Source organism: Phoenix dactylifera, chromosome 16 (assembly GCF_009389715.1).
Source record: "Phoenix dactylifera cultivar Barhee BC4 chromosome 16, palm_55x_up_171113_PBpolish2nd_filt_p, whole genome shotgun sequence".
Classification (NCBI taxonomy): domain Eukaryota; kingdom Viridiplantae; phylum Streptophyta; class Magnoliopsida; order Arecales; family Arecaceae; genus Phoenix; species Phoenix dactylifera.
This window is the reverse complement of record NC_052407.1, coordinates 12,916,816-12,931,174: the sequence shown is the minus strand read 5'-3', so window position 1 is coordinate 12,931,174 and position 14,359 is coordinate 12,916,816. Positions and strand designations below refer to the sequence as shown.

At 37.2% G+C, this 14,359-nt stretch overlaps 1 protein-coding gene across 2 annotated transcripts; it reads right to left on the bottom strand.

The window, feature by feature from the left end:
- Window positions 1-5,872: 5,872 nt before the first annotated feature.
- On the bottom strand, window positions 5,873-13,904 carry LOC103723040. Of its 2 annotated transcripts, none has more exons than XM_026799949.2 (3): window positions 13,721-13,904; window positions 12,726-13,219; window positions 5,873-6,316 (listed from the first exon to the last, which is right to left on the bottom strand). In XM_026799949.2, exons 2-3 carry the CDS (start codon window positions 13,031-13,033, stop codon window positions 6,256-6,258), a joined length of 369 nt encoding a protein of 122 aa, XP_026655750.1. In that variant the 5' UTR covers window positions 13,034-13,219; window positions 13,721-13,904; the 3' UTR covers window positions 5,873-6,255. The 2 variants fall into 2 exon arrangements, with proteins under 2 accessions (XP_026655750.1, XP_026655751.1); XM_026799950.2 differs by lacking the exon at window positions 13,721-13,904 and adding an exon at window positions 12,544-12,595 and having other exon boundaries at window positions 12,726-13,714.
- Between the last annotated feature and the right edge of the window lie 455 nt (window positions 13,905-14,359).

The window sequence follows — 14,359 nt, the reverse complement described above, 5'->3', positions numbered from 1 at the left end:
GCTAAGGACTAGAGTGGATCATGAACCTCCTCCGCCGACACCGGACTGAACAATTCCGAATTCTTAGCCTCGGAGACTCGAGCCTCTAGCTCTGGGATTGCTCCCCAACCTGAAACACCCCCGAATCAGTCCACCTCAACCTGAAGAACTGCTCCAAAATTTGTCTAATGGTATCGGAGTCCTCAGTCACTTGACCACCGCTATCCTTGATTCTGCCAACCTTGTTCCTCTGCCTCTGGATGATAGTTGACTGATGGAGGAACCTTGTGTTCCAGTCACCTTTCCGAATCCACTAAATGCGGGGCTTCTGTCTCCAGAAGACCTTCTACTGTTTCAAGGGAGTGATGTCTGGTCAGCATGGCTCTAAGCTCCACCTGCTCATCGTCGGATAGGCCACCCTAGATTCGCGACTTGGCTTTATAGTGGATCTCACACCTAGATCCTATCCGACTCTACTCGTAGTGGAAAATAGTCCACATGGAGTCTAGTGATCCTTCTAGATTAGAACTCTCCGAATTTTTGTAAATATATCTCCTGCTAAATTAGAACTAAAGATGAAAAAATGCTTGCTTCCTTATCTTATGGCTAAACCACTTAGTTTTGCTCAAAGATGCTTATGGCCTTTCTCTTCTCTGCTCCCGAATCTCAACAAACAACTTGTCCCACTGCTGCACCTGGACTTTGTGGTCAGGACTCTTCTTTCCACCTTTTCTCATTAAAGATGATGACATTAACTTTCCCTCGATCTTGATCTTAGTTGATCAATCGATGGAACCAAAGACTGAGAGTGTAGTCTCACATGAGTGGTATTGGCTTCTTGTATTATCATTGCACACTTGTTGCAGACAATAACAAGTCGTTTGCCTAGGCTGCGATTGCAAGATCTATATTTTCTTATATTTTGGAGGCATTGATCATAAATTCCTTTCCATTCTTTTTAAGACAATACTTCCTCTTTCGCCTGTAGAAGACTGCATCTTAATCCCAAAGGTACGGGCTCCCAAGGATGATATACAGACATCTAAAAGTACTACTTCGTATGTCATCTCATTAATTTATCTCTCAGTTATGGTGAATTTGAAAGTACACTGCTTGGTGATCTTCAACTTGATATCTTTTTGAATCCAACGAAGAGGGTAAGAACATGGATGAGCCTTGGTTTGCAACCCTAGTTTCAAAACTAAATTTTCAGAGATGAAATTCTTTTGGCTTCTAGAATCTACAATAGCTTCGATGATATCAATGTCATCCAGATATTTAAGTAAAAGATCTCCTCTCGCACCTCTAGATCTACCTCAACTATAGTCTCTGATTTTCTTGCCATCAAGCTCAGTTTTAAGTCTACTTGCTCAAGCTTAGGTAGCTCCTCAACCTCTATAACATTGAGGACTGCCTCCCTTTCTTCTTATAATTCTCATCCTTTCAATTCTTTCTTTTTGGCTGCAACTCGAGATGAAACTTCCAACACTTCTTGGTGCGTCCACAAATATTACAATGGTTGCAATAATGTTCTTGAGTCATGTTAACGTGCTTCCTGCTTTGCTCCCCTTTCTAACCTAGTTTTTTGCCATTTTTCTTGAACTTGCCACCCTTCTTGCCTTTTCTAGATTGATTCTTCTTCTCAATCCCCATTGCCTTCACACTAGCTTCATTGATATCTTCAACTTTGAAGAGTTTTAGCTCATTTTTGATATTCTCTTGAAGACCTCCAACGTACTTCATGAAGATTGCATGACCATTGATGAAGATTTCGAGTGAGATAGCTTGCTTGTGGAACTTGGTGGTGTAATTTTGGATAGATTGATTATACTTCGACTGCAAATACTGCCACTTGATCCACCGATCCTTCTTGCGACTGATTAGATATAATTGCTTCTTAATTAAACCCTTAATTTTGTTCTAAGTCAGATTATAGATATTGCTGTTCCTTATGTATGAATTTTACTAAAAAAAACATGGTTAGAAAGTTTGAGGGGGCAAAATTTACCTTTTGGACTCTAATATATCCTTAAATAATAAAGTAGGTCTCTAAGTGGTTTAGCTAGTCATTTAGCGCTTTTCTGCATCGATGGTCGCATCGTATACAAGGATCTCAATTCCAGCTTCAACTTTGAAGAGCCGAAGAGAGGAATTTTGAGTACCTATAGGATACTCATCCTCCTTGCTAGATGGTGGATCTTCGTATCCAAACATGGAAGATAGCTTTGCAATAGAGATTTCTGATGTTTGTGTTGAAGGCATCGCCAATTAGAAGATGATCTCGATAAGTTGAACGATCTTCTACTTTAAATGTATGGGACATCCCTTCATCTTATTATTCATCAAGGTAAAACTAGCAGTCATATTCGCCTTGGTCCTTCAGTGGAACCGAACAGAAATTTTAGGATTGATTTCAAACTATTTTTGTAGATGATAAGTTCGGTTTCAGTTTTGGATTTAGCTCCAAACTAATCCGATTCAACCCCTGCACATCCTTGGTGGATGGTAGGGAGAAATTTAAAAAATTACTCTACACATTTCAAGAAGCACTTTACTACAACAAACAAAACCCCTAAAATTATTAAAAATGATTGGGGTGCGTAAAATGGATGCCGTCTAATTCAGCAGAGAGCACTCATATTTTCAGCCAGAAGAAAGAGAACCACCGAAGGAATCAAAAAGAAGACCACGGACTCTAGAGCTAGAGGTAAAGAGGGATCCAATAACATAAGTGTGATTGTGCAAGTGTAGTATCATTTGCTCCAACTCCAGAAAAAAAAAGGTGTGGGAGAAAATGATGATGACAGAGGCTGGTGACGTCATTCAGCATGAACAACATAGATGGCAGGTGCTCTACTAAAAGTTTTATAAGAGAGCCTGTTAGGTTTAAATTTGTCTCATGTCATATAAATAAATGTAAGTCACCCGGAAACTCAACTGTCTCTCCAAAAGAGATGCAGCAACCAGGACTTAGAGAGGCGGCTAGCACTTTGATTGATCAGAAAGAACCTTCTTCATGTGGAAGCAACATCCGCTTATATTGCTCATGCTTAGATGGCTCAGCCGCCTGGGTAACTCCTAGCTCTTTCTCTCTAAAACTGAGGAGAAACTGAGGAGAAGCAACAAGTTTCAGGGGGCACTCCCGAACCCCGTTTTACACCCCGGACCCGAAGAACTGCTCTGCTGCTGGCCCTCCCCGGCTGGAGAGCCCCCAGGACAGGACAAGGGGGGCGGCGGTCAACCATCAACTCTCGAGGAAGAAGCCCCGGCTAACTTCGTGCCAGCAGCCGCGGTAAGACGGGGGAGGTGGGGGGGGGGGGCAAGTGTTCTTCGGAATGACTGGGCGTCTGGCTATTCTATGTGCATAGCCTCCTCTCCATCGGTAATCGGCAACTCAAAAACAAAACGCATTGCCTTGGGCACGAATGTTTATTGATTGGACCAGATCCACCAGCTTAACGATGGACTAGTCCAACCATAAACTAACATGCATGCCTGAATTGCTTCGTTTTTTCTCTTTCCTTTTTTCTTTGTATGTATGTTGGTTTGTAGCCAGAGTAATCCGTCTAAGCTGATGGACTTAGTCCAACCGATAATTTCTCTATTTCCACCATGTCATTCAAGGTCTACCTAGGCAGTATGGGGGATAATGGAACCTTAAGAACGAAAAGCAAATAGGACATATGGTCTAGAATCTTTTATTTCTCTTGAAAAAAAAAAAAATCTCTAGAGGGATATGAACATGAGCTAAGCATGTGAAGAATACATTTGCATTAAGAAAAGATATATTAATAAACATGATAAACCATGTTAGCAAATCATTTATTAATTTTTATTTATTTCAACTAAATTGATTAAATGGTTAAAAAATTGTAGTTGTCCATTTGACAAGGGCAATAGTATAAGCCTTGAAATAATCTTCAGCTAATTATAGCACCTAAGGTAAACCGGTCCATTGAAAAGGCACTTCGAGAGCTTTCCCTACAAGGGAAAAAAATGGTAGTACATACTTTTTCATGAGTCTCACATCACCATTATACATTATTAACCATCATAGTGTGAAAATTTGCCTATTTGTTGCATGTTTTCTTATCCTAGATTTGAAGTCATGGCCATCATTGAATTCCCATTTCAAGTGTTGTTAGGCATAGCTAGAAATATTCAAGAATAAAAGGAAAGCATATCTCCATTTTTTTGAATGTAATTTTGGCTAGTTTAGACTATAATGTCATGTGAAAATTAGCTAGCCATTGAGAAGGCATGGATTTATAGCACAAACTGTACTACTGGGCAATTAGTTGAATGACATGAATGGTTGTATCATCTATTCAAGTTATACATGATAGTTTTACGCGAAAATGGTTGATTGTTTCAATGAGACTGCAATTGGATTATTTGGCTTTTCTAGAACAGGCTAATTCATTACTTTTCAATCAAACTACAACAATTAATTCTAAATTAGAGAAAAGGATATAAAATCTTCATGTGATCTAGACAAGTGGAGGTGCCTAAATACTGTTAGTGAGAGAGTGTATCTACAAATATAATGATTCATTACATCATGCTAGCTTTTAGGAATTGATTAATGTAGATTGGTATTAAGGGTCAATCATGATCTAGTTCAAACCCTACTAAACACAATATATAGCAAAATACTAGATATTGTAAAAACCAACTTCACTTAAAATAAGTGGTGGCTAATTATTTCAAATCAGCTACAGTAGGATAGAAAAGTGATCACTAGGCACTATATCTATATTGTTCTTTATTTGCTTTCTTTTCTTTTTTTCTTATGTGTCTGTCAAAGGAGGAGGAAAGGGGGAAGCAGACTTAAATAGTTGAAGAGGGTTAGAAGTTATATTTGATGAATGAGACTATCCATAATATGAAGGCAAAACCCTCAATTGAATACTAACTATCCATTCTCAAGGAAATCATGACCTACATATTGTTTTCAAATTTGTGGTCAAATTTTTTGTCACCCTATGTAGTCCTTTTGTCTTTTTATACAATTAATAAAGAAAGATATGTTTCTTTGTGTATATCCAATAGATTGATAAATCATTGCATATGATTGTTCCTTCTAATAACAACCATCTGTTAAACATTTCATCTAATTTCTACAAAGAGAAAACACTTTATCTAATCTAAGTAAGTTTAGTTAATAGAACCATGACCATCTATTAATTATTCTTTCATTTTCAATTTCATTACTCACATTGCATATGTTAATGCTAGTAGAGAAAACATAAATATAAACCAAACATACATTAATTAAGAAACATAGGCACCCTAAATATCTACTTCTATTTTCTTTTTAATGTAATCACACCTTGTTTGCCATTGCAGCAAGGGCTCTCTGAGCATGCCAAAGAACTTGTTGGCAGACGAAGAGAGATGACAAGTCTAATGGCAATGAATAGATGTATAGATGTAGTAGTCACATGATGATTATTCATTGGTCGATTCTGATTTAGCCATGACAATTACATATATTTGATAGCAACAATACAAATCAGAGCAGATCAACATGACCATTTTCACCACAAGCATGATTGTCCCAATAGGAAAATGATAAACTGTATGTAATTACTTAAATTAAGCATATATGCTTAAAAAGATATCTCTGGGAACATGAGAAAAAAATCCTTCAACGAATCCACAAACTGGCTTATTAGCTGTTCCTACTTACCAATCATTTCCAACTTAATAAATAATGCATCTCTAGTTACCAGCTGATTCTAAGCAATATTAACTTATGAATCATGATTTACCCAGAACCAGTAGAATAAGTGATCGACGAGTGGACTTTCTCTTATGAATTCTGCAACTGCTAATCAGATTAGATGGTTTGGACAAAGATTCCATGTATTAAATTGGATAAAGCAATGAGAAAGGGATAAGAAAATGCTATAAAATTAAATAAACCTTATGGCACTATCAACCAACAGGACAAGAATCACTAATGCGAACATCAGATAGAGGTCCCAACTAAACAGTCTATATCTCACAAATGAAATTCATACGATCCCAACTAGAGCTGGATATCCAAGCGTCAATATCACCTGCTTGAATGAACTGTTGTATTTACTTGAAGATAGACATCATATTTCACAGCACAAAATGCACATGATGCTTGATAGCTTAACAAGTTCCTGGTGGAGCTGTACAGAGTTTACTAAAACATCAGGAAAAGCTTTTTAGGCCTCTTTTCCCAATAGCTGAACTAGAAATGGCTGCTTGGCCTTTTCCACAAATAATTCACAAATCATGGGCTCATTGAATAACACACACACAAGCTGGTATGCCATCAGCACTGTCCTCTTCCCCTGATTCACTGAATATCAAATGATAACTCGTAAAAAATCATCCAAAGAAATAAGGTTCTATCTTTAAGATAAGAATTTAATTTTTTTTAAAGCTCATAAACATCAATTATTAGATCAACAAGAATGTTTAGATGAGTTCAAGGTTCATTTGTGAAATAAACTGTAGTGCACTTTCCTAAAAAATGACAATACTCACAGCTGAAAAACTAAAAAGGAGGTTTGACACCAGCAACCAATCAATATTTATTTTTCATCCCAGAAGAATGATATAAACAAAACCAGGCAAATTCAGTGGATTGCTGAGCCAAGTAATAGGATTTCAGTCACTATGGAGGTGCACTAAATAATACCTCCTTGAGAAACTACAGTAGAGTACTGTCTGGATATAAAATTATCTTCGTCTTTTCTTTTCACCATGAAATATAATGGCAATACACCTACACTCCATCTAATTTTGGGGAAACACACAATATATCATCATCCAATTTTTAAAGCCTTACTAGAAGGTAACAAGTTCTACATCAATGAACATGAGAACATGTTGAGCGGAGGCATTTGGGACATTTTAAGGCAAGGCCAACATCATCAATGTAGTAGTGCAATCTAAATGAAGGTTGTGAAACAGCAGCCATCAGATGGCATACTAGTCCTAAATTCCAAAATTTTATCAGGTCATACAAACCAGGTCACTCATTTTGCCGCAATCTCGTATGAACTTAAAATTTCTGATCAACCTGCTGAATGAAGTTGGTACAGAAGACATGAAGCTTCAACCATATTATACAATCTATCATTAACAGAGGTTTCAACTTGAAATTTTGATGACAAAATAAATAGTGATGTGCAACAATATGCTAAACCAAATAACATATGCTTGAAGTTTTTTTCTATTCAATTATTTTTTGTGGCTAGCCCTGAATCATCCTCTCCATGAACAAGGCTTTGGCAAAAACAGTTGAACTTTTCAGGGCCTAACAACTTTAACCTTATGGAAGATCTATCCTATGTAGGAATTCTTGGAGTATTCAGTAATTCTAAGGAAAAACACATGACCTCTACTTTACCGTAAACTTATTTATATTCCTAATCCTTCAATAAACTCTATGGAAAAGCTAAGATTCCTAAACTATCCCCCTACCTATATCTCCTAATTAAATTTAGTTCAATAAAATAACATCCCAAATAGACCAGAGTATTTGGTTCTGAATTGATGTAACAATAAAGGTACGTTTATTCTGGAAAGCAACAGCAACTTTTACAGATCATTTGAAGCTTCACTTCCTTTGCTAAGTTTGTTCTTGCCTGATAAATGTTTGTGAAGTTCAATGTCCTAAAATGTATTTGAGCTTGCTACGTTGTTCTTCAGCCCAAAAGAGATTCCTAACAAGAAAGTAGAAGATTTATTCACACGAACACTCAAACTGATTTATGCCATATGGGATCTACATGAAATTCTTTAATAGATTGTGTTAATGGAAACAAAAAACGCAATATCAGATGACCACTATTTATGTCTAAGAAGACACATTTTAAAATGAGACTTGTTCCATATGTCTTCGCACATGAAGACACCATTCTGGGCAGTGGTTATTAGAGTGACAAGTACCTGCTTTCAGACTCTTATGGCACTCTGTTCCTATGGTTCCCTCTGAGAATTTTTATAAACTTATGGACGGTTTATGCAAAATATTGCTATTATTTTTGCATGTGTTTAAGCAGGCTTCTAAATTTACTGTGTAGTTAAAGCGTTCCCCATTCAGCATGTCACATGGATTCTATCTGCAACCTCCAGCAAAAGAATATGAAATTGACCCAAAAAAACAAGTAGCAATGTCTGCACACATACATAGATGATGCAATGTTATACAAGAGCACATGCATGTACATATGCATTCACGTGTCTCAAGCAGGCATCTTATGCATACAGGTGTTAAGTTGCCACTACTTTTCTACATTGCTAAAACTAGAAAAGATATCCACTGATTACCATGCATGGCATTATTTTCTGCAAGTATTATGCATTTTTCAAGCATTCTTTGGTAGAGCTGCATATCATCCTATATGTTGATTTATGCCAAGTACTGGTATAATATGCATATAATATTCCAGATAAATGAGGCATGATACTTGATACATGATACTTGTTTATGAGGACATAAACAAATGATACATTCATAGCGGCTAGTCTTCTGGCAGTTAACTTTTGGCCTGCCGCAGATAAATAATATTTCATAGAAAAATGTAGTCTATATGGTATGTGTGACTGGTGCCTGGATTTTTCTCATGCGGAAGAATAGAACACTGTCATGAATTTTTTATTCTTTAGACATAATCATATCATTAGTATGAGAACTATGATATTGTTTCATACTACCTGGCCAGGGCATACTACATGATACATGGTAGTTGAAATTTGACAAGAAGATATAATTAAAAATCCATTCATCTGTGCTAGTGTTTTAACTAGAGAATCCATTCATGTGCTGCTAGTGTTATCATAGTCACCATTTCATTCTAAACTCAGCGGGAATGTGGTCCATATGGTATATCTACATAGATGCCTGAACAAAGAAAAGGCACAATGTTTGGTGCTTTAAGCACATACTCAATTATGGAACAATTAGTTTAATGGGGTAACCTGGTCCCTGGCTTTCCCCCCTCTACAAACAAAATTGTTTTATAAAATTACAATTGGTTACAGAATATGCTAATATTATACATGTCTCAAAAGTTATTTATCTAGAAAGTAGCATAAGTCTATTCATCAATTTGTGATTAAATACCTCATCAAAGTGAGCTGTGTAAGTTATTTAAAACTGGGTTTCAAATTTATAAGTTTGTTTTATAAGAAATAAGTTGGCATCTTTTGTATATGTTTGTTAAATAACTGTGGAATGCCAAGTTATTGAGCAATTGGACATGCTTTATAAAAAACAGCTAGCAGTGGTATGTAAATGAATTTTCAAAATTAGTTAGCATCTTATTGTTATTTAGCAATCAATCCTATGTACGTGATTGCTAAATAAATAAATAGGATTGCTAAATAATTATAGGATGTTTACCTCATTACTTATAACTGCTCAGCTTGGTCAAAACTTATTCCATAAAGAAAAGTGCTGCTGTTATAGGTGTTTGCTTAGGCCATGCCTACTCAAATAGAGATAGACCTATAATATAGCCACTGCAAGCCAATAGTCCACCAAGGGTCTGTTTGGATATTCCAACAGGATAGGGCTAAAAATTCTGTAGGAAATCGGGCATGTTCACCCTTCCAGCTTGCATTTTTTAGGAACCTATCCAACCTAGTATAGATCCTAGCTTTTGGGCTGCAGGAAGGAAAAAAAAAAAGACCTCCATAGGTCTTTTCTTTATTATCATAGGATTTGGGCTGGGTGGAGTTTGGTTGATATGGGGTCATGCTTAAATAGACAACCCAATCCATGAATTTTACAGGATTTTCAGCCCAATCATATAGGAATAACCAAACAGATCCTAATTTTGATAATATTCTTTGAATATTAGGTTGCTCCCCCCCCCCCCCCCCAAACAACAAATCCCTAGAACCAAGAAAAAAAAGTAAAAAGGAAAAAGAAGAATCCTGACCATATATACCGCTAGCTGACTAAACTCCCCAATTCCTAACAACTTAAGACTAAAAAGTCACATGCTCCCACTCTCCCACTACTTCCTAGCAATGCACAATCTTATAGCCATGTTAGGATGTGGCTTTCATCTAATAAACCACCAAAGCTGGTTAACATCCAGACTCTAGCTCTTTAAAAGACTATGTCATATTAAACGATAGACTTTCCTTAAGCCTTTTTTCGAAGAAACAAAAAGATACAAGTAAAGCATGTGGAATCTATGTATTTGAAACATCTTTTTCTCACAACCTCAGGACAACCCAGCCCTGACTTTGTTACCATTCTTCTCTCACTTTCTCAAACTTCTTTATTGCCTATAATTCTCCTTGATTATTTGGATCACATTAGTTAGCCTGTGAATAGTCAAAGCCTTGAAAATGCTTGTTGTCATGCAGAGAACGTGAGTCTGTGCAAGAACAAATTGGTCCTGGTTGCATCTCTTGTAAACCCAATTTCTCCATTTCTAGTATTAAATCTCTAAATTATTTTAATGTTTGTGGGGACATTTTTTAGACATATGATGTGGGTTCTGTTTAGTAATCATTCATATACTGGTGAACAAAATTTCATATGTTTGTAGTTCCTATCGATTGTAAATTCATATTCTTTTAAGTTTACATTAACTAATGCCTTATTCATAGTTTTAGAATTTAGTTTTTTTTCTGAAATGCACTGTTGTATCCAAGATTATATATTTGTACTTGATTTTATGTGATAACTATATATTAATTGAGCTATATCTAGTGAAATAGTTTCATTTGATCTATTCATAGCTTATATTTTTTCAAAAATATAAGGTTTATGTCTTGTTTGCTTCCATAACCCTGGGTTAGATAATTAGATAAGTTATGATCTTGAAAATAAGTGGAAAACCCTTTCTACCAAGGTCAACAGTACCAGAACCAGCACTCGTGCTAGTAGGCCAACAGTACAATACGATAAGGTACCAGGTCGTCCCATCCTGGTGCATAATGAGAAAGGAAAACCAGAGGAGAGAGGGAGAAGGAAAGACATGGAAAAAGAGAGGGGAGGGAGGGAGGGAGGGAGGGAGGGAGATGCCAGGAGGGGAGGGAGGGAGCTCAAAAGCCCTCCTCTCCTCCTCCGGTCATCCGCACATCGGTCGAGCCCCTTTTTTTTTTATTTTTTTGCTTCTTTAAGTAAAGTCAGCAAACCATGTATCGACTTCACTTAAAGAAACAAAAAAAAAACAAAAAAAAAGGGGGTCGATCCCTGTTTTGAACGAAATAGGGCTCCGCTGATGCGAGGACGACTCGAGGGGGAGAGGAGGGCTTCCAAGCCCCCACTCTCTCTCTCCCCCTCCTTCTCCCTCTCTCTCCCCCTCCCTCCCCCCTCTCTCTCTTTTGCTCTTTTTCCTTCTCCCTCACCCCCTCCATCGCCGGTTCTCATTTTGCTTGTCAGAACCGTCCCAATCCACCGATAGTACGGCTCGGTATGCTCCGAACCACACGGTTCGAGAGGGTTCTGCCATCCATGCTTTCTGCCATAAATAAAACATATAAGGACTAAATGTGTAGATGATTTTGTCAATTATGGTTCTTGAAGTACATCCATTAATATATTCTCCTTTGAAACATTTATGTATTTCTCTGATCTTTCATACTCTTGAATTAAAGAGTAAAAATATGTAGGTGCATTTACTCCGAAAAAGCGTATTCAAAATGGAAGGGAGAGACATGTTTTTACCCGTTTCTAAGTGAGTCTGCCACACAAATATCCAAAAATGTTACATAATTTTAACTTAGATTGTCAAATTATAATGTTTCTGTTAAACTAATATGTCTATAATTATTCACTTATTCTAATTTGGTTAATTCTACTTGTTTTTTTATCAACAATGCAGAAGTGTTCACTTATGTCTTACCCTCCTCTTTAGAAACCATTTAACATAGATTCAAACAACTCTCCTGAACATGGTCTATTAGATCTCCAATAGTCCAATTGTAAACACACTTACCATCTCAAAATGCTTATCCATTATTTTGTGATGCAATCAGAATTCAAGCACTCAAGATGATTGTATTTATTTCAAGACTTAGGCCTTTTTAGATACAATTTTCTTATTAATTTTTTGGGTTACTTTTCTAGGGATTTTTGGAGTTTTTGGTCAGCCAAATTGGTGTCAGGTCAGTCCATATCTTATTGGGATTCATTCTGCTGTAACTTGTTAATCTATTACTTAGTTGTTCTTTTAGAAATCAACTAATTTTTAGTGTCTGGAGTATGTTATTCATATAGACATAAAAGGTCTATTACATACTAAAAGAACATACTAAGTAATAGAACAACCTAGACTGTCTCCTTCACAACGATTTGAGTAGTGTACCTGAAGAAAAGTGACAAAGGAGTAACTTCAATTTGTCTGAGCATTTTGTTAATGGAAAGCTGGCAACGCATAACATACAGAACCATATCTAGAACATGCCAACATACTGAACTCCAAAGGTTATTACTGAACTCCAAAGGTTATCAGAATTTTTTTTTTATCAAGCACCCTCCTCTCTGCTTATATTAATGTGCTGATATAATATAAAAATTAAAGAAAAAAAGGGGAAGGGGGAAACGTGGCTTACCAACATAAAATCAATGTGCACCAGCAAAGATGGTAAAGAGTAATTATTTACTCTACATTAAAAGAAAAAAAAAATGAAGAACAAACCCAGACTAAAAGAAATCTAAAAAACGACAGCAAACAAACAATCAGCATTGCAATCAAAGATCTGCTAAAAGAATGGTAAGAGGGAGAGAAATATACCTGGGTTCGAATTCCTTAATCTCGACAAGTTCTTTCCCCAAGAGATCCATCCACTTCACATTCCCCTTTTCATCTTCTTTCAAATCAGAGCTCTCTGGCTTCTTTAGACTGCTCTTCAGAAAGACCTCAACCTTACCCTCATCCACTGCAGCCTGCTCATCCGCATCCTTCTCATCGGATGGCTTCTCCTCCGAAACCACAGAAACCGGAGCGGGGACCGAGGAAGCATGCGGCGGGCAATGGCGAGGCAGCGAGGGCTTGGAGCAGCACATCAACGGGCAGTGGCAGTTGCAGGAGGAAACCCTCATCAAAATTTCCCGAGGATTAACAGATCACGGTCACTAAAATTCCACGTCATTACCCAGAAAAAAGCGACATATAAGAAAGAATCTCCTCCCCCCTCGAAATAGAAAGAAGAAAATTTCCTGGATTCAACCCTTTCCACCTCTGATGAAGACTCTCATCAACCCCTCAATGGAAACACCCCGAAAGAGCTGAGGGGAGGGATGGGAAAAAAAGCTTATCAGAAGTAGGTGAAACCCAGTGCATTCACCGAAAGGAGCAAGCTTTCCATCAGAAAACGAAATCCACAAGCCAAAATTCGGAAAAACAGGATACCGGTTGAGATGAGCAAAAAGGGGCGATCTTTCCTCTAGACAAAAAAACTAGAGCTCCGAATTTCCCGAAAAAGACAAAAAAGATTAGATTTTCGCCACGCAAAATCCCATGGATGAACTGAAAGAAGAACCCAATTTTTGATTCAGAAAAGCGAACCCAGAATTCCAAAATTCCGCAGAAAAAACTAAAAAGACTGTAGTCTTGCATCAACGGGACAGCTTTGAGCCACCCAATATCGAACAACAAGGAGACAAGGTGGAAGGAAAAAAGGAAGGTTTTTAAATAAAAGGATAAGGGGAGAAAAAGGAATCCGGCAATAATAAAGACTGGAATATCCTTTTTTTTTTTGGTAACAATAAAGACAGGAACTTTCTTACCTTGCCGCCAATCTCACAAAGTGGAAGGAAATGCCCAAATCCCCCCTAGATTTTATAGACATCGCGCGAAGAACCAGAACATATACCCACAACTCATGATATGGTTATCTTTCCAACAAAGAAGTCAAGAGGATTTTTTGGAACATTGTATATTCTGATTCGCGTATGCTACAATAAATGTGATTCGCGTAATGCAAAAAAAAAAAAAAAAAAAAAGAGAGAGTCAGAGGACCAAAGCACCATCCCATTTTATTTTTTGCGACAACGTCATGTAATTTTTTTATTAAGTACTTGGATAAGAAAGTTGGGAACTTGTCCAAGTCCGGTGACGACCTGTTGTGTCCTCTCCCGTTTCAAACTGACAGGTCTCTCAGGAGTCCGCGAGGAGGAGACCTGAGTTAGGTAGGGCTGCAAGTTAGATGCGTTCAAGCGTCAAATCAGTGTGGTGGCCTTTTGTGCTGAAATCTCCTTGTGAATCCCTTCCATGTCATAAATCACTACATAGTCCCTGTCTTCCACAATAGTTTTGGTTCCTTATATATATTTTATTTTGTTAGGCGCTGCTATCTCTCTATTCTCTCAAAATTAACTTTGATGATAGTATATATAATAGTGGTGCTTTCGGTGAAGCGGATTTTA

Bases quoted from the DNA above. Each gene is read 5' to 3' on its own strand.
- LOC103723040 (XM_026799949.2), bottom strand. From the start codon at position 13,033: ATGAGGGTTTCCTCCTGCAACTGCCACTGCCCGTTGATGTGCTGCTCC. The intron at 6,317-12,725 runs GTATATTTCTCT...TTTGATATTCAG, and splicing joins ATTAAGGAATTCGAACCCAG to TGAATCAGGGGAAGAGGACA.